The sequence below is a fragment of the Alnus glutinosa genome, chromosome 9 (genome assembly GCF_958979055.1).
Source record: "Alnus glutinosa chromosome 9, dhAlnGlut1.1, whole genome shotgun sequence".
NCBI classification, from domain to species: domain Eukaryota; kingdom Viridiplantae; phylum Streptophyta; class Magnoliopsida; order Fagales; family Betulaceae; genus Alnus; species Alnus glutinosa.
The window spans coordinates 11840614-11867053 of record NC_084894.1 but is presented as its reverse complement, the minus strand read 5'-3'; the positions used below and the strand labels follow the sequence as shown (position 1 = coordinate 11867053).

The window sequence follows — 26440 nt, the reverse complement described above, 5'->3', positions numbered from 1 at the left end:
TTATGGATCTAGTTACTTTTTTAAACGGCTCAGATGCAATCAATGAATTTTAAAACCAAACTATAACGCCCCCAAACCGCTAAGGGTTAGGTTCGTCCATTTTTATACACCAAACTGCAAAGATTCGTAAGGTCTGCCTATAACCTAGCTAATATGCTGAATTACATAAATTAATTAAAGAGAATAATAATAATTTTAAAACTCAGAGCTTTAATAAATGCGGAAACGTTTATTTCGAAAAGAGTAATACTGTTTGATACCATAAATGAAAATGTAAAGGAAAACTGGATTTATTGTGCGAGTGCACTTATTAAGGTAACAGAAAAATAATATCCTACTGCTAGCCTAGATCCCATCCCAGCCGCCTAGGTCTCTCTGTTCATAACCTGAAAACAAAACAAAAATAAGGGGTGAGCGAGAAATGCTCAGTAAGACAACCCTCAACCATAAAACGGTTGAGTTAACTTCATTTTCTTTAAAACAATTATTGAAATACACTTGAAATCTAAATTTCTAGAACACAATTCAAAATTCGGCATTTTACTTAACATATAAAATACCTCTTAACGATTAAGACTTCTCATATATAGGGCCCATGTACACTATTACGCCCTGTGTACTAGGGTTGCGCGGTCTACTACGACCTCAGGCAAGTAAACTGTGGCCACAGGCCCTGCCCCGTCAGCTAATTAATTGAAGTGCATTTAGCATGACATAGGGATGGATTCCGCCTTCTCTAAGTCCTTCCGCGGTTGCGCTTCCATCCCAGCAACGGTATTGAGCTTAAACTCTGTAAATCTCTGTGAATATCTCTGGGGCCAAAATAATAGTCTCATCCACACACGTGCCTCATTTATAAAAATTTCATTCTCACAAATTATTCTTATTCCTTTGATAACTTTTGAGGCAACGTGTGGTCGGGTTTTTACTCTTATTTTCTCATTAATTTCAAAAAGCTGTAACTTCCCGTCTCGGGAACCAACTACACAATTTACGAATAACTAAAAAATCCTTTATAACCAAAGCTTCTTTTAAAACAGTGATTTCAAGATTAACATTTATACCGACAATTTTCATCTCAAAGCTATTTTTAAAACAGTCCTTCATGCATCAATATAATTTGAAATATAGAACAAGAACAATTAATTGCAAATATGTTTAAAAAAAAATGATAAAGTAATATGACATAAAACAATTTGAAAAGGGGTAGAGGATCCCTTACCTCTCTGATTGCAATAAGTCGCTGGACTATCTCGACTGCTAACTAGTCACCTGGTACAGGTTTAAATAAATCAATACCTCGTGCTAGTCACTAAACTACACACTAACACCATTAGGATTTGTCTTGCTAACCTACTGAGAATGGATTCTCTAGATATGTTTAACGACATTAGTAAAGGTAATTGTCATCAGAAATATTATCTTTTATAATTATAAGGTTTAAATAAATTTTGATATCACAAACTATACCTTTAATAAAAAAATGATTTACAAAAATGATCCCTAATTTCTTTAAAAAAATTTACAAGAAGGTTTGAATGTTTACTTTAAACTACTTTGTATCAAAATAGAATTTTCAGGACTAAACATCCATCTAGGAAGAATTTATGGCAACAGGTGAGTAGATGAAAAGAAACAAAACCAATTAAGTCAAAATTTATAATTTTTCCAAAAAAGCGTCCGGTTGTATTGAAAAGGGAGAGAATTCCATAAATCAACATACCTGAATTTGAGTTCGGCCAAGACAAGGAGAAAGAAAAAAAGAAAATAATAATAATAATAAAATATATGTATCTATATCAATGGTTCTCGGTGGTGATGGGAAAAAGGAAAGAAAAAGAAAAAGAAAAAGAAAACTATCCATATGTTTACCCAAAAGGAGAAGACATGAAAGGACAAGTCAAAGTTATCTCCTACGGTGGTTAACATAGAAAGAGAGAGAGTTTGAGAAAAGGACAAGTGATGCTTCATCACATGGTTAGGAAAGAGAAGAAATATATATATATATATATATATATGGAAACACAATGCATACGTTTTGAGAAGAAGAAGCCTAAAAGAAAAAGTAGCAACCAAATGCCTTATTAACACGCTGATAGAGGGAACAAATAGAGAAATTCATCGGAAAAAAAAAAAAAAAAAAAAAAACAAATAGAGAACAAAAAAAAAATATTATAAAATAAAATAAACGAATGGTCAAACCAAACCTTAATAGAGGAAGGAAAAAAAAAACTGAAGAATTAAACCAAGGTGTACCAGTACGTTTGCACAAGAAAGTTAAAGAAAAGAGATAAGAGGCAAGCATATACCTATGCAGAGAACCGAATATGAGACAGGGACGTGCGGGTACAACAATGGAAAAAAAAAAAAATAATAAGGTGTATGCTAATTTATTTATATAAGTAGGGTTTGTTCTTTTTGAAAGGGAGAATGACGGCTAGGGTTTGATAATTAGGGTTTTTTTTTTAAAAGTATTAGCTGAAAAGATAAAATATAAATTGATATAAAATTTTATTAAATGTAAAGAAATCAGATATGAAAACAAAATAGTAATGGCTATCATATATATATATATATATATATAATAGGAGAATCACTCAAAACATTGCGTAATATTGTGACAAGTGACGTATTAAAATGCAGCCAAGTATTCATTTTAAGTTAAACGGTGAGTTTAGGTTTGTGTTAAAATGTGATAATAAACTCAATCCTCATTTACATGCTAAATAAAAATCGAATCCTTATTTTTTCTCTAAAAAAAAAATTTGAACCCTACTTTTGTGTTAAACATGGGTAACCAACTTATTTATGCATTATTTAGAGGAAAGTATGATATTGAGACAAGTGACATTTCATTTAACTGACAAGTGTAAATATCCACTCAGTTTTTTTTTTTTTTTCCTAACAAAATAACTGTATCATATCTGACAAATTTACAATTTTGCCACTCATTGTTTTTTTGCTAAAAAATAACTGTATCATATCTATATGTCAAATTTACACTTTTGCCACTCCCACTCAATCACGAAAATGCGCCACTGCACATAACCCAATATACACGTTTCCACACAATCAAAGCTAATCAAATTTACACTTTTGCCACTCACTCAAAATCACGAAACTGTGGCTTAATTATATTGTCAAATTTACATTTTTGCCACTCTAAACTCTAAACTGCTGCACATAACCCATATCCCCACGTTTACACCCTCAAAAAAAAAAAAAAATAAATAAAAAATACACTTTTTCCACTCCCTCTCTCAATCACGAAACAGTAAGAAAAAACCGTATCAAATTTATTGGCAACGGACCGTATCAAAAAGCCGACTCATAAAAAACTGGATCAAACATTGTTTGTCTATTCCTTTCTTCTTTCCCACTATTTCTCATACTTCAAAGAAGTCACCAACCTATCAAACTCTCAACCATTTACCCTGATGAAGTAAGTTTTCTAGATAGTATTTTTTTTTTTTTTTTTCTGTGAATATGTTTATTATGTTTTGTTGTGAGAATACTCATATTGTTCAAATACACATAAAACTCTTACTGCAAAAATTAAAATTAAAAAATCGAAACTATGTGGACGACTAACGGTCTTTGCCATGAACGTATATCTTAGTGCAAATTCAAATTCACAGAGAAGCAAAACGCTTCTATCTCTCTCTATATATCTCAACAGATGAAAGAGTGACAAAAAATGTAGCCAAAGTTAAGCACCCTTGCACTCCATATTTTTTTTCTTTGCTTCTTGGAACCAGATATATATACAGCAAATATTATTTGAGTAATATCACTTTTTTTTTCCCCTTTTTTTGTCTTTATTTTTTATGGTCATGTTATTTTGTTACAATTTTTTGTTCTTTTTTTTTTTTTGTTATAATTTATATTTTATTTTTATTTCTGTTCTAAAAGTAGTTTTTTTTTTCAATGTTAGGATGGTTGGGAAAAAAAAAAAACTCTAGACATAACTTCTTCCTATACCTATGCATCTATGAATTCATTGAAATCAGAAAAGAATATACAAAAATAAAAAGACAATTGTTTTCATACTATATGAGTATTTTTATTTTCTTCGTTTGTCATCTGTTCCCAATATATACTTCTTGCTACATCAATATAGTAATTCATAAATTAAATTGTTATATACTTCTATACTGATCTTCACCATTGAATTCTTTCATTATCATATGTGGTTTAATTTTTTTTTCCTAATTTTTTTTTTCTTCTTCACGAGATAATTTATAATATATGTTTACATATTTTCATCTTTATTCCTAAATTTTATGTTGTTTCTTAAATTAAATGTAGCATTCAAATAGAATAATTCAAAACTTTGTTAAAACTATTTTGTACATTGCATAATATTGTGACAAGTAGCGTATTAAAATGCAGCCAAATATTCATTTTAAGTTAAACGGTGAGTTTAGGTTTGTGTTAAAATGTGATAGTAAACTCAATCACTATTTGCATGCTAAATAAAAACTAAATCCCTATTTTTTCTCTCAAAAAAAAAAAAAAAAAAAAAACTGAACCCTATTTTTGTGTTAAATATGGGTAACCAACTCATTTATACATCAGTTATTTTTCCTACAAACTAACTAAAACTAAAACGTAGTGTTTCATATATATATATATATAATAGAGGAATCACTCATAATATTGCATAATATTGTGACAAGTGACCTTTTAAAATGCAGCCAAGTGTTCTATTTTTGTGTAAAAGCAGTTTCCTTTTCCTAGAAAATAATTATATCCTATTTTTGTGTAAAAGCAGTTTTTTTTTTTTTTTTTTTTGTTCCCATAAAAAATAATTGTATCATAACTGCCATTTGTAAACACTTAAGTAAACATTGCATACATAAAAACACGAGAAATGATCCCTACACTCATTTCTCACAACAGTCCCACAACAAACTGATGTGGCTGGTAATATTTTATTATTATTATTTTTTTCTTTTCTTTTATTTTTGTAAAAAAATAATAAAATATTACCAGCCACGTTAGCTTGTTGTGGAGTTGTTGTGAGAAATGAGTGTAGGGACCATTTCTCTAAAAACACTGTTACAGATCTTTACCATTTGTTCAATATTCACAGCCTGTTTATTTATTTCTTCTTATTCACTACTTCTCAATTTTTTCGTGTTCTTTTCATTGAAACTTAGAAAAGATCACAGAAAAGACATTTATTTTATTTTACGGGTGATGTTCTTCTGTTTTTTATTAGTGTCCTTTTTTGTTATAATTTATATATTATTTTCTTCGTAAATTTTACATCGAAAGAAAGATGGTTGAAAGAAAACATATCTATGTGATAAAACTTATTTTTATACCTATAAATTTCATTGGAACGTAAAAGAGAATGGTAAATAATCCGTTTGTTTGTATTTATTTTTTGTGATTGTGTTTCAGATTTTTTGTCCTTATTTTTATATTAATTATTACTTCTGTACTATAAGTATTTTTTCTTATGTTATATATGGTAATGACAATCGAAAGAAAAAATAACTATTTAACAGGAATTCTTTTTATACCTATGAATTTCATTGGGGAAAAAAAAAAAGTGTATGGAAAAGACAGTTAATTTTTTGTTAGATTAATATTAATTTTGATTGGGTTTTGAAAAATATGTTTGCAGGGGTCGTGTTCTAAGAGAATGGTAAATAATCAATTTGTTTGTCTTTATTTTATATGGTTATGTTCTTCAAATTACTTTTTTTTTTTTTTTTTTTTTGCCTTTTTCTACTAATTTTTAAATTATTTTAACTTTTGTTCTAAACGTAGTTTATTTTACGTAAAAAAAAATCTCTATTTGATAGGACTTTATCCTGTACTTATGAATTTTATTGGAACCGGAAAAAGTATACGGAAAATGAACTTATTTTCTATATATATTAGTATTTTTCATTTTTTTTTTTTTTTTTTTTTAGCTTTTTATTGTTTGTGGTTCTGTTCTTTTGTAAATTTGACAATAAATTCAAGGAAATAATGGTGAGCGAGAGAGCTACATTGTTTTTGGTACAGAGTATTAACCATATTAATATTATTATTAATTTTTGATAGAACAAAGTATTTTGTAGTGGAGAGAAAGTGGTATTATATATGGTTTATGATGGATTGTTTTGTTGGTTGGGTTTTGTTTATGCTATTGAGTAAAAATATAGGGACACGTACATTAAGCATTTATCCTAACTATCTCTTACCCATCTGTATACAATTTTTGTTTTTTATTTTTATTTTCTGTTCTAACTTAAATATTATTTTGTATTCAAATTGATTGTTTTTTCTATTGAAATTTTTTCACTCAATTCGTGAAAACAATGATGAGATAGGAGAGTTTCCTATCATTATTTTTGATATCAGGTATGACAATCTTTTAGTCTACGCAGTTATTTATTAAGTAGCTTTTCTTTCTTTCTTTTTTTTTCTTTTTTTTTTCTTTTTCTTTTGTAATGGTCATTATTTGTTACATAATTGATGGACAACATTTTTTTCAAAAAAGTTTTTTAGATGGATTATAATTTTTTTCTTTATAACTTTCATTTAGATTTTGGTAGCCAATTAGTTAAGACCTTATAATCTCTTTAAGAACGTTTCATGTAAATTACAATAAAAAAAATTACCGCGCATCGTACGGGTTATATGTTAGTTTAAATAAAGCACAAATTATTATTATTATTATTATTATTATTATTATTATTATTATCACTTTTTATTTTTAAAAAATAAAAATAAAAATTTTCAGCCATCAATTCTTATAAGTAGCAAAAGACTAATTTACCCTCAAGTCTGAGTCGGGGTTATTACACAAACAACTAGAGTTTTTTTTTTTTTTTTTTTTTTTCCGTGGACTTCACACCGTTTTATATCAAAACAGACCTGGTTTTGTTTTTCTTTTTCTCTCTTTGTTTTTGGGAAACGTTCTCATCATAGATCCCAACACCTCCGCACCACCACCACCCTTTTCCTCTCCCCCATCAAATCTCCACTGTCCATCCCCAATGGGTTTCTGATGCTCGGCTGGCACACTCGCCCGCTCATCGCCACATGAGCTATCATTCAGTATTACACCACATGAGCTATCATTCGAACTAATCCTTGATGTGCTTCTTCAGTCCTCATTGTTAGATTGTTAGAGACAGTGATAGTAGGGACAGAGTTGCATTGAAAATAGGACGAGTTCAGATAAGAGTAGTCTTAAATATTTCCGGTCAGAATTCAAGTATGTTTCATACTTTCTTAGAAAATACAATCTGTAACCTTTTCAAAAGAAAGTTTGAATTAAGATGTAGTTTAAGAGAAAAGCTGTTGCAAGCATCACAAGGTGGATCATCCAGCCGCTGGTATCCGATGGGAAACCATTGTAGACTAGAAATGGTGCCCCCAGTGGCGGTATGTTATCACGGACATAGACAGCGACTTTCATTCCCTTAAAACAGTAGCCTTTGCCACTGAGGAAGTAATACGGCTTTGCCTCCGCGAGATTAAACACGTCACGACCACCCTTTGTAATATTCTCTATGAAGTTTTTGTCAATGCAATTCTCGTAGCTTGTCTTGTTCACCTCCAAAACATTGTAGAGGTGCTTGTCAAACCCGAAATCTTATAAATTGAAAGAAATTATGAGTTATTCTTGGATGTAACTTTGAGACGAAAACTTAGGATTAGGATATTTTTAAATTATTTTTTCATAATCACCTGTTCTAATTGTCTTAAATTTAGACAAATAATTTGAGAGAATTCTAATCCGAAAAGAAAAAATGAGAGCTTACATAGCCAGTCACCCTTATAGAACTGCTCGTGACTCGACCACTCGGTGAAGTTAATGTTTGGTGCCCAACTATATCTTCCTCCTCCAACCCTGTGCAGTACACAGTCTCTGCACTCCACCAAAAATGTAGCCATCATAAGGACCATCAACCACAAAACCATTTTCCTGAAATTCTCCATTTTTGTCACTCCATTTTAGTCCCTTTGGCACAAGGTTTAAAAACCACATGCACATGCATGTCTCATGCGTATAGGAGAGTGGGGAGAACCCAAGGCTAATCTAATGCCTTTGCTTGGCACAAAAACTTGATGCATTTTAGCATGAGCGGTAGCTGGAGGTTGGAACTGTACTAAACCAACACTAATCATGTGCATTCTTTGGCTGTTAATTTTTAACACGATCCACAAATTTGACATGAATACAACATCAAATTAACGGGATAAGGTTGAAGGGTCTGACCCGTTTAATTAAATAGGCCAGATTAGGATTAACTTGTATAGTCTTATACCAATGTCTCAACACGATCCGAATTCAACCCGCAAGATTTAAGGCTAACAATTTTTGACACGACCTGTAAACTTAACATGAACCCAACATGAAATTAACGGCTTAGAGTTGCGGACTCTTTCCCATTTAATTAAATAGGTCAGGTTCGGGTTAATCTATATAGTTTTATACCCAATGCCTCAATACGATCCAAACCCAACATGCGAATACGAATTTCCACTCATACGGCTACAAGTGTGCAAAGAGGGACCGTAATTTGATGCTAATTTTATTGTTATTACCAAATTTGCTCCTCTAAACATGCAGTATTTGATTCCTATTTTGGTGCGTCGCTAATTATTCATAGCCGCTATTTGATTTTGGGGAAAAGGAAAAAAATAATAATAATAATTCAAAGGAACATTTGTTTTTGCCATCTGAACTACCATATCATGCTTATGTGGTTGCAACCTTATGAGTAGTTGTTCTATTTTCATTTTTCCATCACATGGAGGCATGAGCACCAAATTTTAGGGAGCACACCAACATGAAAAGATCATGACATACCAGTCTCCAACTCACTCTGCTGTAAAATATTGTGTGCTTCAAACATTAACTACTTCTTACTTATGACTACAACACATCTACTGTAAAACCTGTCTTACACAAAGTTTATAGTAGGCTTTTTAAATGTATGGCAGGTTTAAACAAACTATTTTATAATTGACAGGCAAAGCAAGAATGTAAAATGACTCAAGGAAAGCGCTATTATCGTAAAAGAACTAGTCAAATTAAAATAGAGCTTACTTATTTATCACACACGGGCACCTCTGTTCAAGTTTTACCTCAGCCCATTATATTCCTCATTTTCTAGCTATTTTGCACTTGTAGATCTTTTGCTCTCTGCAACATCCAGATTCCAAGCTTCGACCATAAGAATGAGCATTTTTTATTCCTTTCTTACTAATTTAGCATAGTTTTGGTTCCCGTTAATCTTCTGGATTTCTGTCTGGGTCAACATCTTTTGCCCCATTTGTCGCTCCCGGGTTCTTCCTGATGTGTCCAAATCAATCCATGTGGGAAAAATGGGCAATAGAAGATTCTTCCTGTCCTTTATTTACAGAAAAATATTAAGGGCAATATTGGATTAAAATAGTGAGAATAAAACTCCTTGCATTTCCAATTGACAAAAGAGGACAAGACAATAGATCAAATTAATTAAAGAGGCCAAGACAGGAAGAAGAAGAGCCCAAGAAATGGGCAAACATTTATGATAAAAAAAATTGTTGACCCATTTTAAGCAGTCATTTATGTAGAGGATTTTTGGTGTAATTTTATAGTCCGGACCAACTTGGGCGAGGTGGAATATGAAAGATGTCATCCACATTAGGATATTTTTAGATACCATGGGTAATTGTGGGAAAAAAAAGTGGATCAGGATCCCCTCAAATTCTTTGCCCGAATTTGATACAATTCGGGCAGGTTGTTGTGAGTAAGCATTTATGAGATTCACCTGACCGGATAAACAGTTGGGCAGCCCAACTTTTATTTGACCAAGAGAAGATTCATAAAAAGGGGCCTAATTGAAGTTGTCAATACTGTTGGAAGCTTTTTCATTAGTGTTGAATGCTCTGTTGGAAGCCTTTTTATTCTCACGAATGCTCCTGCATCAAAGTCAAAACAATACCAGTGTAGGTGCAAACATAACAATATGCAAAGATTCACGTGGGTAGCATCAAAGCAGAGATATCTTGCAAGAATTCACCTGCCTATGGCTTATTTTAGGTCTTAACAAACATTTCTGTAACCATGAACAAAGCCCATGAGTTTTCTGATGGGGGGAGGAAGGGAAGTTGTGCTTTGGAAGGCATGAATGTGGTCCAACAAATTTGCCGTCAAACCATAACTGACATAGAGGTGCTATGCAACAAGTTTAATGGTTAAACCTCAGCCTAGTTTCTTGAGCCTTGACTAATCACGCTCTCATATATTTTCAATCATTAATGCACATTGGGGGTCTATATCTATTTGTTAGCAATTTGCATATTTAGAGAAACAAAAACTATACCTGAGAAAGTAAAACAGGCTTTCCTTTTTGAGTAAAAGTCTTATTTCTCACCTACTAACCTAATTGCCCACTGGCAAGGTAAAAAGGTAAAGGTGGTGTCACACCTCTCTCTCTCTCTCTCTTTGTTATTATTGCTGGAAGAGGGGTCCAGTCTCCTATATAAGGAGGATCAACCCAAACCTTAAGAGAGAACAATGGAGGAAAATACAACCCAACGTAGCACACCCACCATAACACAAAATCACCACTGACAAAGGGCATTTGTGCATTCACATTATCTATAGAAAGTCTATTTTTTCGCTTATTATAATTCTCCAGCTTTAAAGCAAAACCATAAGTGAAAATATCTCATTTTCCACGTGATATTACCACATACATCATAAATCTCGTAGCAGAACAATAATAATAATTATTATTATTATTTTCTAATGGCAGTATAATCACTTCTAAAGAAACATACTAGAGTTGTTGTATAAACTTCTATTTAAATAAATATTAACGTAATGTTGTTATTACAATAAATACACAGTATACTATTCGTTTATCAAAAGTGCCAAAGGTTGAAGAACCAAATATATACATCTAAAATAAACTAAGACAAGTTAGTCTATAACAAAATTGAGGCAACTTCCAACCTCAACCATTATAACCTAGATAGGCATAAAGGTCATTTCCTTCAGCCTTAGTCCCTGGAACACCAACTATGTAATTGTAGAATTATCACAATTACATAGACGGATATATGAGTTCATAGTCCAAGTAAGTATAATAGAAACTGACCTGTGTAATATGAGCCTCATTTTGGGAAAATATATCTAACAAGTGATTATAATAACGGATGGTATAGAGTTTTCGAAAAGAGAGTTTCATCACTAAAAATCATAGCAGATAATATAAGTACTGCAGAGTTGTTTGTAATAATATATCTAAAATCCTCTTATATTTTCTTTGGCATTATTTTTGCTATGTATAACTCCACACACACACACACACACACACAATAAAACAAGTAAAACATATAAATAGCAATAAAACAGTTCATAAAGCAAGTAAAACATATAAATAAAATGCTATATGTTAGTTTTTATCGGCTTCATTATGTTGACAAAATCACTGCCATATTAGTGTACTGCTAAAACAGGGACACTGTAATTATTCAGATTCTTACAAAATATTCAGAGCATATTTCTTCAACTATGGAAAGGCCTTAATATGACAAGTATTAGTGTCACAAGCATTAAGAAGGCAATTTCCGGATTCCAGAAAGATTCTGCGCAGTTTACAACTCAGCAAAAGTCGGTTCCCTAGTTGCTATCCAGACGGCCCAGAGAAACGTCCGGACGCTCATCAGTGTTCAAGAAGTTTCTGAACAGTTCAGTAGACACGGTTGGTGAAGACAACATGCAACCGTTCAGACGTTAGGGCAACACCATCTGGACTCAAAGGCTGAAGTTTAATGAAGAAACGCGTGAAGCACGTTATGGAAGCTTGCTGTCCGAACGCCCACTGTCTTAGTCTGGACGTCGCCTAGAGAACTCCAAATCAGTGTTGTAATAAGTCTTTTATACCTTATAAATAGAGGTCTCTAGGCTTGTATTATGAAGTGAATTCGGTACTGAATTCCTTTGTACTAAGAGAGGGTGTTTAGGTAGAAATTGAAATATGTGCCAACTCTCTTAGGATGTTTATTGTGTGATTTGATCAACACGTGAAGTTTAGCTTACGGAGGAGCCCTAAGCTAAAGGATTCATTGAAAACTCCTTCAAGTAGGAGACCTGGTTGGGAGACATTCACGTATAGGTACGTGCCAGAGTTCAAGGTAATGACTACTGCATCAGGGGCATGTGAGTATGACTGTCTTGTAACTAGCTTTGTCTTCTGAATAATGGATTTCCTGAGTTTGGCTGCCTCGGAGTAGTTTTTCTCTTAATTGAGTTTCCACTTCGTTAACAAAATATTTGTCTTATTTTAATTCCACATTTAGATATTTTGTTATACAAATTGATCACACACACACACACACACACACGCACATTTAAATTAGGAGTCTATTTATTTTCAATTGGTATCAAAGCGAGTGCACTCGTGTTTTGATTAATTTCTTGAGTGTGATCCATATTTTTGTTGACTCCTTTTATCATGAATTCTTCTCAGCTATCTGAAGAAAACTCTGATAATGAGCTCTTTGATGATTTTCTTAAATTGAGTAAAATTCTAAAAATTCCAATAAAGAGCTCAAAAAGGTTAATCAAGAAAAAGAGTATGTAATCATTCAATTGTCTGAATCACATGCTTTGATTGACTATTTGAAATCTGAGAATACCATGCTGTTTAACACTATTGATACACTTGAAAATAAATTAAAATAATTTGAAGATCTCTTGAATAAATTCTCTAGTGATAATTTGAAATGCATGCTTTGTATTCACACAAATAATTCTAACAAGCCTGGCATAATTGTTTATGATTTAGATGCTTCTACTTCACATGCTTCTGATTCTGAAATAAATTCTCTTAATTTTATGCCTATGATAGTAGATATAGCTTGTTTAGATAGCTCTTAAAATTCTTATTTAATTAATTTTGTGAAGCCTAAGTCCAAAGATTCAGGAGCACAAGCTCATGGTAAGTTTGTTCCTACTTGTCATAATTGTGGGAAAGTTGGTCACTAGGGCTGTACAAGCGGGGCGATTATTAACCAAAAAAAATCGGTAACCGCTAACAACCGCTAACCAAAAAAACCGGGAAACCAGAAATAACCGCAATCGGATAACCCAGTACTCGGTTGTAGTTACCGGTTATTGTAGTTTAAAAAATCGGTTCATAATCGGGTAATTGAAACCGGTTTATATATATATATATATATATATATATATATATATATATATATATATATATATATACATGAAAAATAGATGACTTCTAATTTAACCGTGTGCATGTACAATGTGTAACAAAATAATGTAAATGTGGAATTTAAATAACACAATTATTTTGTTAACAAAGTGAAAACTCAATTAAGAGAAAAACCACACCAGGGCAGCCAAACCCAGGAAATCCACTATCAGAAGACAAAGCTAATACATAGACAGTAACACTCACATAACTGAAGCAGCGATCGTATCTAGCACACTAACACGTAACCCAACGTGAACGCCTCTCAACCAAGTCTTCTACTTGAAGGGGTCTTCTATGGATTCATTTACCTTAGGACTCCTCCCTAGGATAGACTTCAATAAACAAGCACAGCAACAACACAATGGCAACGGCTTGAGAGCTAACAGATCAGCACAATATCTATCTAAAATACACTATCTAAGCTCTAAAGAATTCAATACCGAATTCTGTAAATAATACATGTATAGAGGCCTCTATATATAGGCTCAGCAAACCTAAATCGAGTTTGGAACGAATTTCTCTAGGCGACATTCGGACGGTAGTTGAAAGTGTCTGGACGTATAACTGTACAACCGGCTTTCCATAACACGCTTTACACAATACCATATCAGAGCCGCATTCGAACGGTGTTGCCCTAGCGTCTGAACGGTTGCACATCTGCTGCACACAATTTCCATAATAAGGACTGGCGTCCAAACGATGTTACCTTGATGTTCGGACGGATGCAACTGTTTTCCCATATCTCTGTCCGAGAAGGAAATTCGAATTCTTGTTTAGCACTGATGAGCGTTTGGATGTGTTGCTGAGAAGTTCGGACGGATGCATCCTTGAACAGGTCAAAGCTTCTGGACACTGATGGGCATTCGGACGGTATTGCCACGTCGTCCGGACGGATGTTGCTAACTAATGAGCGTCCGGACGTTATACTGGGCCATCCAGACAAATGCTTGGGATCCGACTTCTTTGACTTGAAATTTGCACAAAATCTTCTTTGAACTTCTTGAAGCACATTTCTGAAACGAAGACTCTGAAGTAAACGACATCCCTGATAAAATAGAAACATTACATAAAATTGACTTTGTCAAACAGAATGTAGCTAATCACATACTTACAAACTCACCCTTTGGCCATTCTGTGACAAAAATCACTTGACTGGTTTAAAAATACATTCCTAGTTTAAAACAAAAAATACTCCATCTTTTTGTGTCAAAAGGACAAAGAGTAAACAGAGTATTAGAAAAACCACAAATATTTCTCCTTAAAGTCTCAACAGGACAACGGTAAACAGAGTATATAAAATCGCATAATAGCAAAAATACTAATATTCAACAACAAGAATAAAAGTAAATAGTCTCAAGATAAGAACTAATAGAACACAAAACAAAAAGTGATCAAATCACTCAATCATCCTCAAGATCTAATTTCTCAAGACAGCGTCTGATGTTGATATGATTCTGCTCAACACGAATACTCATAGTAGAGACCTCCCGCTGAATGGAAAGCATAGTATCAAGAATGCGGGAGAGCATATCATCAATGGCTGGAGGAGGTGGAGCAGCCTGGGAAGATGAAGCTGCAACAGAATCATACTGAGCTGGACGAGAAGCTACTTCTTGTTGATCCTCAAAGCGCAGCTGAGCATTAGATTTCAGCATTGTATGTTTCCCAAGAGTATCCTTGGTCTTCTCCTTGGGCTCCATAGCAGGAATGTCAGGAACAACCTGCAAGCAAATCCTCGTGACTAAGTAAGCAAAGGGGAGACCTGTCTGATGTTCATCACGCATCTCAAGCATAGTGAGCACAATGTGCTTGCAGAGACAGAAGGGAATCTGCTGAATCAAGGCATATAGAAATCTTGCTCTCTTATAGACTAGCTCACTCCTTCGAGCCCTAGGCCAAAAATTGTGCTGCGCAATTTTTGCAAGAAGACAATGCGGTGAGGAAAAGACGCCAATCCTGATAGAGTGACAGACTCTGTCCTGTGCTCGATGCTAAGGATCAAAAAACATAAGCAGCTCTTCCATGGTAGGGGAAACCACGGAATCTGGGAAAGGACTGCCCTTAAATGGAATTGGATCAGTCCCGATAAAATTCCCAATAAGTACAGCATTAACTCTGAAAGTCACTCCCCGGACTATGGTCTGCAAAGTGAGACTGCCCTGCTCATCCTGAATAACCTCCAAACATCCATAGAAATCCCAGATCAGTCTAGGATAGACAATACTGGAGCACTAGTATGGATAATCCCAACAGTTCTTCCGAATCAATTGATCAATCAAATCAAACGGAGGAACCATAACGTCAGCCCTGAGGACATTTCTCTCAATGATCACAGGTTTGGTTTCCACCTTAGCCCTGGTGGTAGTGATGCCTTCCTCTGTCCTCTGTCGGACCCTGCGTTGAGAGCTGCCTAAAGACATGGTTCTGCAAAAAAATATCCAAAAATTTTGCCAAAAATAATTTCAAAGAAATTTTATTAGTCTAAAAAAAAATTTTCGGCAATATAACAACAGTAAATTGGACTTCACAAAAATTAAATATACAATAAATAACCAAAAACAATCCAAATAACTGACAGAACAAATATACCAATCTCAGCAGCAGAGAAAATAAATAATTTCATGCAATTATTATCTCAAACATATTCCACAAAAATAATATTCTAACAGTTAATCAAACTGAAAAGAACATAAGAAAAATACCAAAATACCTGGAATGAAGACAAAAATGCAAAAAATGACAAAAGGGCTGAGAACTCGTGAGAAGACACGAGACAAAACAAGCAAAAGCTCAAGAAAAAATAGCTCTACTGTGCAAAAGAGAAAGAGGCGCGAGTTTAAAACCTGTAAGGTACCCTTCCGGACGTGAAACTTACCCGTCCGGACGATTGAGCCGCACGCGTCCGAACCCAAGAGAAGGACCGTCCAGGCGCTTCACACAAAAAATCTAAAGCTGGAGGAAAATTTGCAAAAAAATATATTTTCAAAAAAAAAAAAAAAAAAGCTTTTGAACACGCATGCATAATCAACTAATAAAGCAATCAAATAGCATTTCAAAAATATGCAAATATATAATTGAGAGTTAAGAATTCCATCAGCATAAATTTCGCTGTAGATAAATTATTTTTAAATAGATTACTCAACTCATGCAATGCATGTGTGTGTGTGTGTGTGTGAAAGCTTTCTCAATAAGGTATGAGGTTCTCTGATATGACTTAAAGCAACTGAATTTCCTAAATAAGAGAAAACATCAAAGATAGATCTGGCAAAAGTCAAACTTTATTTTACTAGAGCCTAGCCACCCTCATATGATACACTCCCCCTAAGATGTAGCACTTTTCTTTTACTTAGTTCTTTAGTGATCGTCTATTTTCGCAATGAATTGGTAACTGACTGTTTCGATAGAGACAAGTTTAAAAACAGATTTATAGCACAATAAGCAGTGGATCTTTTTATTTATCCATATTTATTGATTTTTTAGTATTTTTTATCACTTGGTGCTGCAACCTAGAGAGAATGTCAAAAAAAATTAGATTTTAGGTTCAACTAGCGAGTTGGTCAATTTGACTATTTTAGCCAAAAAAAAATCTCTCTCATTAGAATTTTTAGAAGCTAAAAATCAGAGAGAAGAAAAAAAAAAATATACCTTAGAGAAGACTTGGATAGTATACAAAAATCATCGCACGAGAAAAGTAACTATCTAGCATTAAGATACACAGGAAAACTTAGCAGATATCAGGCATAAACTCTTAATCATATATAAGCATAATCAATCAATGCACAATAAACTAAGAAATCAGGCAAAAATACATACAATATCTGCAAAGCTATTTAAAAGAAAAAAATAAAATTCTGCATCTTCTCCCCCAATTTTTTTTTTTTTAATGAAAAACAATAAAAACATGCTTCAACGGTAAAGAAATAAAACTCACAGGCTTAATAACAATAGAATCTGATTCAGAATCAGAAGCATGTGAAGTAGAAACACTCAAATCATAAACAATTAAATCAGGCTTGTTAGAAATATCTGAATGAATACAAATCATGCTCTTTAAATTATTACTAGAGAATTTTTTTCAAAAGGTTTTTAGATTCTTTTAATTTATTCTCAAGTGTATCAATAATGTCAAACATAATGGTATTCTCAGATTTTAAAGAATCAATCAAAATATGCGATTAAGACAATTTAATAATTAAAGACTTTTTTTCTTGCTTAACCTTTTTGAGCTCTTTATTGGACTTTCTACTCAATTTAAGAAAATTCTCAAGAAGCTCATTATCATAATTCTCTTCAGGCAACATACAAGAATTCATGATAAAAGAAGTCAATAGAAAATAAGGATCACACTCAAGAAATTAATCTGAACACAAGTGTATCCTCTCTGATACCAATTAAAAAATAGATGTATTCTAATTTAATCGTGTGTGTGTGCAATGTGTAACAAAATAATGTAAATGCAAAATTTAAATAACATAATTATTTTGTTAACGAAGTGAAAACTCAATTTAGAGAAAAACTACTTTGGAGCAGCCAAACCCAGGAAATTCACTATCAGAAAATAAAGCTAGTACATAGAGAGCAACACTCACATACTTGATGTAGTGATCGTATCTAGCACTTTGACACGTAACCCAATGTGAACACCTCCTAACCAAGTCTCCTCCTTGAACGGTTCTTCTGTGGATTCCTTTACCTTAGGGCTCCTCCCTAAGATAGACTTCAATAAATGAGCACAGCAACAGGACAACGGCAACGGCTTGAGCGCTAACGGATCAGCACAATATCTCTTTAAAATATACTCTCTAAGCTCTAAAGAATTCAATACATAATTTTGTAAATAATACATGCCTAAAGGCCTCTATATATAGGCTCAGCAGACCTATGTCGAGTCTGATACGGATTTCTCTAGGCAGTCCAGACGGTAGCTGAAAGCGTTCAGACAAACAACTATACAATTGGCTTTCCATAATGCACTTCATGCAATACCATATCAGGGCCACGTCCTGACGATGTTGCCTTAATGTCCGGACGGTTGCACATATGCTGCACAAAATTTTCATAATAAGGACTGGTGTCCGGACGGTGTTGCCTTAACATCCAGACGGTTGCAATTCTTCTCCACGTCTTGCCCTATCAAGGATAGCATTCATACGGTGTAGACCTGACGTCCGGACGGATGCAGCTGTCTTCCTATATCTGTGTTTGAGAAGGAAATTTGATTTCTAGTAGAGCACTGATAAGCGTCCGGAAATGTTGCTGAGATGTCCGGATGGATTCAACCATGAACAATTCGAAGCTTCTGGACACTGATGGGTGTCCGGATGGTATTGCCACGTCGTTCGGAGGGATGTTGCTAACTGAGGAGCATCAGGACGTTATACTTGGCCGTCCGGACGGATGCTTGGGATCCGAATTCTTTGACTTGGAATTTGAACAGAATCTTCTTCGAACTTCTTAAAGTACATTTATGAAATGAAGACTTTGAAATAAACGGCATCTCTAATAAAATAGCAAAATTACATAAAAGTGATTTTGTCAAACAGAATGCAGCCAATCACATACTAACAATATATATATACCACCTTACGCGGACATCAAACTTCTCTTTAAGACTTTTAATCCTAATTCATTATGTTCGTCTCTTCACTAAATGCACTTGAAATTCGTACCCCTAGAGAACTGATGCCCCTGCGTCCAATGCAAAACCAAAGAATTCGCATTCGCAATGTTATGAAGTTCACACATATCCCACTGGCAAAATAGGGTGTCTTGGCGTTACCACAGATGGAGATGGAGTATTATATATATTCACTTTCAGTTTTCTTTTTCCAAATCTGTATGATGCTTAGAGAAGCTGCAGTCAAGACATCCGGAATCCAGATTACTCTTGACTAATCAGGGGAATCTAGAATTTGAACCATTCCTCTCCGTTCACGCATATCCCACTAGCACAACCTGTTATCATCTAATCCCAAAAAGGTCAATTCCGAAGGGTCCAATTGTGACCCTTTGGTATCATTCATGATATTGCTCATCGTAATATCAGTCCCATCCGTCTCAAACTTCCACTGCGTGAGAATCTTTCCCGTCTCAATATCAAGCTATTGAAGCCCATTGGCGTTAGGCTTCCCTTCCTTCAATGGACTCATCATGAGCATATTCGTCTCGGCATGCATCAACAACGCCTTTTTGGGGGTTGATAATTGCCCCAAACTCGAACCCCCACCGTCGAATTTCACAGAAAGCAGGCTTACAGACTTACGATTACCCAGCCAAATATTGGATTTTTTTTTTTTTTAAAAAAAAAAAAAAATTGAAAAATTCAACAATAAAAGAAAACTGGTTTAAAATAACTGGATAGCCACCGGTTGGTAAAAACTGCAACCGGTAGGCCAGTTGCGATTGCGGTTGCGGTTGTTAAAATATGAATAATCGGGGACCCTAGTTGCGGTAGTGGTTCTGAGCAAATAACTGCTACCGCAATTGGTTGTACACCCTTATTGGTCACATTAGACCAAATTGTTTTCTGTTAAAAACCCACAAATCTTGGATTAAGCAGGGTGCTCCGAGGAAAGGTAAAGTTGAAAAACCTTCCTCATCTAAATATGTCCCTCCGCATAGGAGACATATAAAAAGTAAGGATAATGTTATTTGTAAGAATGCTAACCTTAATTCTGCAGAGACTGTCAAGATTCAAACAAAAGAAACCTGCCCACCTGTCATCACTGCGGCATCACTGTTTACATCCGACCCAAATGTCCACAGCTCCAGGCTCAGAAGTTGAAGGTTCAGAGGGAGCTGCCAACAAAAGTGATGATAAGTCTTGAAATATTATATTCAAGACTCCTTAATTTACATTTGTTATACCTAATTTGTGTTGTAAATATAATATTTTGTTGTGTTTTAGTGTTTTGTCTTATTTTCAGGTCTTAATTGAAATCTAATTCAAAATACTTGAATTAGACCTCAAAATACATCAAGGGCGATTTGGTCATTTCCAGAGTTCAAAGTTGCTCCTGCCAAGTGAAGAATCAGCTAAGGCAAATAGATCGATCGACTTTATAATCGATCGATCGAATCATCAGTCGAAGAAAAATCGATCGTGCGAGATGCGATCAATAGAGACAAGGCAACCACGACTGCGATCGATCGACTTTATAATCGATCGATCGAATTTGGATATTTTCGGAACAATCTGGAACAATGATGACATGTCACTCTTCCTAGATATTTTTAGATATTTTCTAGATATTTTAAATATCCTAGATATTTTTAGATATTTCCTAGATATTTTCTAGATATTTTCTTAGATATTTTAGATAATTTTTAGATATTTTCAGATATTTCCAAAATATCTTAGATATTTCCAAAATATCTTAGATATTTCCAAAATATCTTAGATATTTCCAAAATATCTTAGATATTTCATAAATATCTCTTATCTTATTTCTTTCTTAGATATTTGTAAATCTCTTTCTCTATATATATGAGGCATGGGTGAAAGAGAGATGTATTCTTTCCTGACTTTATTTTTCAGAGCATCAGTAGTTTATCATGCATCTTCTTGGGACTTCCATTTTCTCAGGTGAATCTTCTTAATTAATTTTAATGCTTTTCATTTCCGTTTGTAATATGAATCTTCTTATGTTAATATAGTGTTATTAGTTTATTCAAATTTTGTTTTCTTTACTGTTTTTGATTAATTTTCATGCATAGATTTGATTCAATTATGTTTAGCTAATTTAGTTCTTAGGGTTTGATCAAAATCCTCTCCAAAAACCATGAAGTGTTCTTGATGTTCTTGAGATTTTCTTAATATGTTTGATGATTGTGTAAGGCTAGAGATTGCAAACCCCATGCTAAAAGGTTTTGTTTTCAATATTTCAATCCATTTATTCATGAAAAAGAGTTATGCTTGTCTATGAGTTTTCTTGGATTCATGAGTAAAATCAACATTTTTAAAAGAGAATGATGTTTTGTGCAATGATGTTTTTTGACATAATGTGTGTTTTCTCATTAGAGTCACCTTATAGGGTATACTAGGGAATACCGGTCGTTTCACACCTTTGGTAGTTTAAACCGTTTTTCAATTATAGTGTAACTTTTACGTGATGCGTTCGGTGTAAAACTAGATACCTTATCATTGTGGTCTAACTAGGGTTTTCATATATTGTGTATGCTTATTAGGATGTGTTGTAGAGTAGTAAGCTAGGGAGTATTAATCACTCCACACCTTTCGTAGTGTAAACGTTTTTCAATTATAGACTAATCTTTACATAGAGTTGATTAATGTAAAACTAGGTGCTTTATAACTACGTCTTAACAAAAGTGTTTTCATGTCGAGGTTGTCGTAATGGTTGACGCCCATTACGCGCTCATATCATGTATGTTAGGAAGATCCATATAGACTTTAAGCATTTCATTGGTTGAAGATTGGACAAGATCAATACCCTAAGTTTTCTTTAAGTTTGTTTTCATTTTCCGCTTTCATTTCTTCACCTTATTGTTGTAGCTTCAATTCTACAACATTTACTCTAATTTTTACTCTTAAGTTAAGTTAGATACGTTCCTTTAGATATCCTATTACGCAAAACAACCAATAATCTATGTGATTCGATCACCCTTACTATAGTACAATTGATTCGTACTATTGCGAGTGGTAAACTTATAAATGTAAAATCCACGTAGCCGGTTAGTCTGCTACCAAGTGACATTAGGCACTCTACCTCTGACAGCACATCATGCTCCACAGCATCAGCGGCAACAACAGAAGTTTGTTCCTACTAATCAGAGTGGCAAACCAAAGAAGAGCAAATCAAGGCGCTTCAAGAGAAAGCCGCAAAAGCCCAATAGCAACCATGCTTATGAGGAGTTGCTGAGCTTGATGCAATGTATGCTAAGGAGGATGGACACAATGGACAAGACCCGCAAACCACCTTCACGGGTTAAACAGGTATGGGCCGGTCAGGAATGATGAGACCATTTACCCCTTGAGGGGAAATGGACTCACCTAGTAAAGGTGAAGCCACACCATACCTAGAATTTTGGTTCTTAAATCCTAGTACATGTCATGTATGTTTACATTGCATTATTTATTATGTCATATCTTATTCATACATTGCATTCCGTTTGAGGAATCATATTTTCTATCCCCAGATTTTCTCTGGTTGTCTTGAGAAAATTTCTTCATGTATTTTATGGGGTTGACAGAGAAAGCACGCTACTTTTCTGTCTTGGTAATTCCAAACCTCTTTCCTTAATGACAGGTTTGATTTTACCTCACATGCTAGGACTAAATATTTTTTTCCTCATAGCATGTCTTTGGTGTTTTTATGTCTTTTTTTCTTCAACATAAAAAAAAAAAGGGGGGGAGAAGATGCAGAATTTTGTTTTTTTTTTTTTTAATAGTTTTTTGGATATCGTATTTAATTTTTGCCTGATATTTCAGTTCATTGTACATTGATTGAATATGCTTATATATGACTAAGAGTTTATGCATGATATCTGTTAAATTTTTCTGTTGCATTTTAATGATAGATAGTTGTTTTTCTCATGTGATGAAAAAATTATGCACTATCCAAAGCTCGCCTAAGGTACTTTTTTTACTCTTTGATTTTTAGCTTCTGAAAATTCTTATGAGAGAGATTTTTTTTTGCTAAGATGGTTAAATTGACTAACTTGCTAGTTGAACATAGAACCTATAAATTCTGGCATTCTCTCTAAGTTGCAACATAAGCAATAAATAAAGCATTAAAAATCAGAAAGTCTGAATTCAAAAGATCCAGTACTGAATGTGCTTAAAAATATATTCTTGAATTTGTACTTATAGAAACAGTCAGTGGCCAATTCATTCCGGAAACAGACGGACACTAATGGACTAAGTGAAAATAAATAAATAAATAAATAAAATAAAATAAAATTGTTTCTTCTTAGGGTGAATGTATCAGATGAAGGTGACTATGCCCTAGTAAGATAAGGTTTGAGTTTGACTAATCTAACATTGAATATTTCTCTTTTATTTAGAAAATTCAGTTGTTCTAAATCCTATCAGTGAACATCATACCTTATTGAGAAAGCTTTTACACACACACACACACACACACCTAGCATGATTTAAGTCATCTATTTAAAATTTCTATCTGCAGAGAAATTTGTGCTTATTGAATACTTAACTCTCAATTATATCTTTGCATATTTTTGAATTGCTATTTAACTGTCTTATTAGTTATTTATACATGTGTGCTCTGAAGCTAACTTTAGGAACAATAATTTTTCTACAAATTTTCCTCTCATTTCAGCTTCCAGTGTGAAACGTCCGGACGAACCTGTTCTTTGGTCCGGGAGTGCGCGGCTTTATCGATCGATGATCTAGCAATGTGCCGTCCAGACAAGTGAGTAACACGTCCGGACGCAAGCCCATTACTTTCTTGGCCAACCGCACACCACTGCATTTTTTTCTTGATTTATCATGTCATGTTGTGTGCATGTTCTCGCGAATTTCTCTCGAGATTTTGGCATTCTCTGCACATCTCTTCTCATTCCATTGTATTCTTTTTGTTTTCCTTTGTTCTTTTAAGTTGTTATGCTTTTTAGAATAATGAAATATTTATTGACTGGAATATTTTCTGAAAATATTGTGCATGAAAATCCTATTATGTCTATGTGTTGGGTTGATATTGATATATTTGTGGCATTTGGATTGCTATGTTTACTTTTGTAATTTGTTTTTGTATCCAATTGACAGCCGTCATAATACCACAATTGTTTTGAAACTAATAAGATCTAATATTTCTTTATGGTTGTATTTTTGAAAATATTTCTATTTAAATTTTTTTAGGAATATGTCATCTAGCACCTCCTAGCACAGTATCCGACAAATGGATCCTTTCGAAAACAGAATGTTGTTGAAGTCATATGCTCAAATTCCAAAGGTTTCAAGATTTAGATGAGCTTATTCCCACAACTCATGCAAAGCCTTCCGTAGCATCTTTCTTCATATCTGCACCAGTTAGACGTTCAGTGGTGAATCTTCTCACTCGTCTTGCAGACCATTTGATTAAAGGATTTCAATCTGCGAATGATCAATTTCGGGCTTTGCAGACTCAAGTGACTGAAGGCTTTCAGTCTATGGATTCCCGGCTTCAGGAGCTAGAAGCCGAAGTGGCTCAAATTCAAATCATCTGCGGAACATTCTCCATATCTTGATGGCAGAGGACTAGATTGACTTGACTTGGTGCCTTGAGGATTTTCTTTCCTCCTATGGTTATTTAAGCTACTATTGAGAAACTTTACTTTTATTCTTGTTATTTTAGATATTAGTAATTTTGTTACTGTGGTTTTCAATACTCTATTTACCCTTTGTCCTTTTGAGACAAAAGGGGGAGTATTTTTAATTTTTGGAGCGGGATTGTATTTTTAAACCAATCAAGCGTTTTTTGTCCCATAATGGCCAAAATGGGAGTTTGTTAGTTGTTATTGGCTTCATTTTGTTGACAAAATCACTGCCATATTAGTATACTGCTGAAACAGGGACATCGTAAAATATAATTTAGAATTTGAAATATCATCATGCAAATGAAATACGATTATGGCTCACATCATATCATAAAATTATATCATTTAATGCTATAAGAATATCTTCAGTTCTTATTTGCAACATCATGCATGAAAGTTTCATTTATAATTCTACAGTAAATTCTATTTACCTCGAACGCTTATCCTCAAACCCAGACACCTCAAAGCTCAACTTCACGATTTTGCTAGGTACAATAATATTAGACATAACCCACACTAATGACCCTAGTGAAACCTTAATCAAGCACCTAAAAACCCTAAACTAGCAAGATTAGGCATTTTGTCAGAGTATCAAATGTTAGGTTTCGTCGTTGAACGTTCGGTAGAAGGTCGAATGTTTGGTTACTGGCAGAAACCTATCTCAAACTAAAAGTCCAAGCTAAACCTCAAGCTAAGGGACTAAGCTATGAAAATGAAACTAAACAATAGGTAAGCACTAAGATAACAACCTAATAATACTAATGAAAACAAAGTTAGACGAAGAAAGTTACCTCGTTGAAGTACAAGAACCAAGATAGCTCATTCTCTCTCTCCAAATCACCTTATCACTCACAAGAAACAAACTAAACAAAAGGGGCGGAAATAGGCAGAAAGGGGGCAAAGGGGTGGGGGTATTTATAGGCTTAAAAAGCAGTATAGATAAGTCTGAGGCGTTCTTTTTTGGTATAGCCAAACATCGAACATTCGGTCTGCACTCTCGTACGTTCGGTGTACTATTTATCCAATGGTCTTAGGGTTTCAGACTGAACATTTAGTTGTATTATCGAACATTTGGGTCTAGGGATACAAATGAACGTTCGGCGTCCCACTCGATCATTCGAGACCCAAATCAAATGCTCGTCGTCAAGCATTCGATGTCCTACTCGAACGTTTGGCAAGCATATAAGTTCTTTAAAGTCTAAAATCTCACACTTACAAACTGAGAACCAATCCTAGCCTCCTTAAATTATAATTAGAGCGTGCTTAACACTAATTAATGTTTAGGGTATTACTCTGGTAGGGAGAGAAAATACTAGCAACCCGATGGTTAAGCGCGCGCAGGGGGGGGGGGGGGGGTGGGGGTGGTGTATGCTTAGCACACTTCAGCAATTAAGTGTGAGTATACACTTAGCACCTTGATGTTAGTAAATGGGATAAAAGGGCTAGCAAACTTGGTGGTTAGGTGGAGGAATACGCCTAATTGTTGGGAATCATGCGTTAATCCAGGTTACTTACAATTGAAATCGGCCTCTCCTAGGCTACTAGTGCCAATTGATTTTGGTTGATTTGCTCCTTGCATGTTGAATGGTGAAGAACATGTTCTTCGTGTTCTTGACTCTACCTCCAGATTTCCTCTCTAATGATTAAATATGACAGTGAGTTTGAACTCACAACTTGAAGTAGTAAATTAGTAAATAATACTCCACTATAACCCTCTATTTATAGACTTGAATTTACACTCATGATAATGTTAAGAAATAAGATAGAGCTGTAGCATAAATAGGATTGGAGTCATAGGAGAACTAAAATTAAAATCCCTACTATCTAGGATGCAAGGATACAACTGAGCCATAGGAGAACTACAATTCCAATCCCTACTATCTAGGGTTTTAATCCCAGCCCACTGCTACAAACTATTCAGCATGGGCTTGGGTTTTATCCATTAG

General features: G+C 34.1%; 1 protein-coding gene across 1 annotated transcript; it reads right to left on the bottom strand.

Moving 5' to 3' along the window:
- Window positions 1-6924: 6924 nt before the first annotated feature.
- On the bottom strand, window positions 6925-7947 carry LOC133876768 (early nodulin-like protein 20). The gene is made up of 3 exons (XM_062315014.1): window positions 7770-7947; window positions 7357-7599; window positions 6925-7049 (listed from the first exon to the last, which is right to left on the bottom strand). The coding sequence occupies exons 1-3, from the start codon at window positions 7945-7947 to the stop codon at window positions 6925-6927; spliced, it is 546 nt and encodes a 181-aa protein (XP_062170998.1).
- Window positions 7948-26440: the final 18493 nt, after the last annotated feature.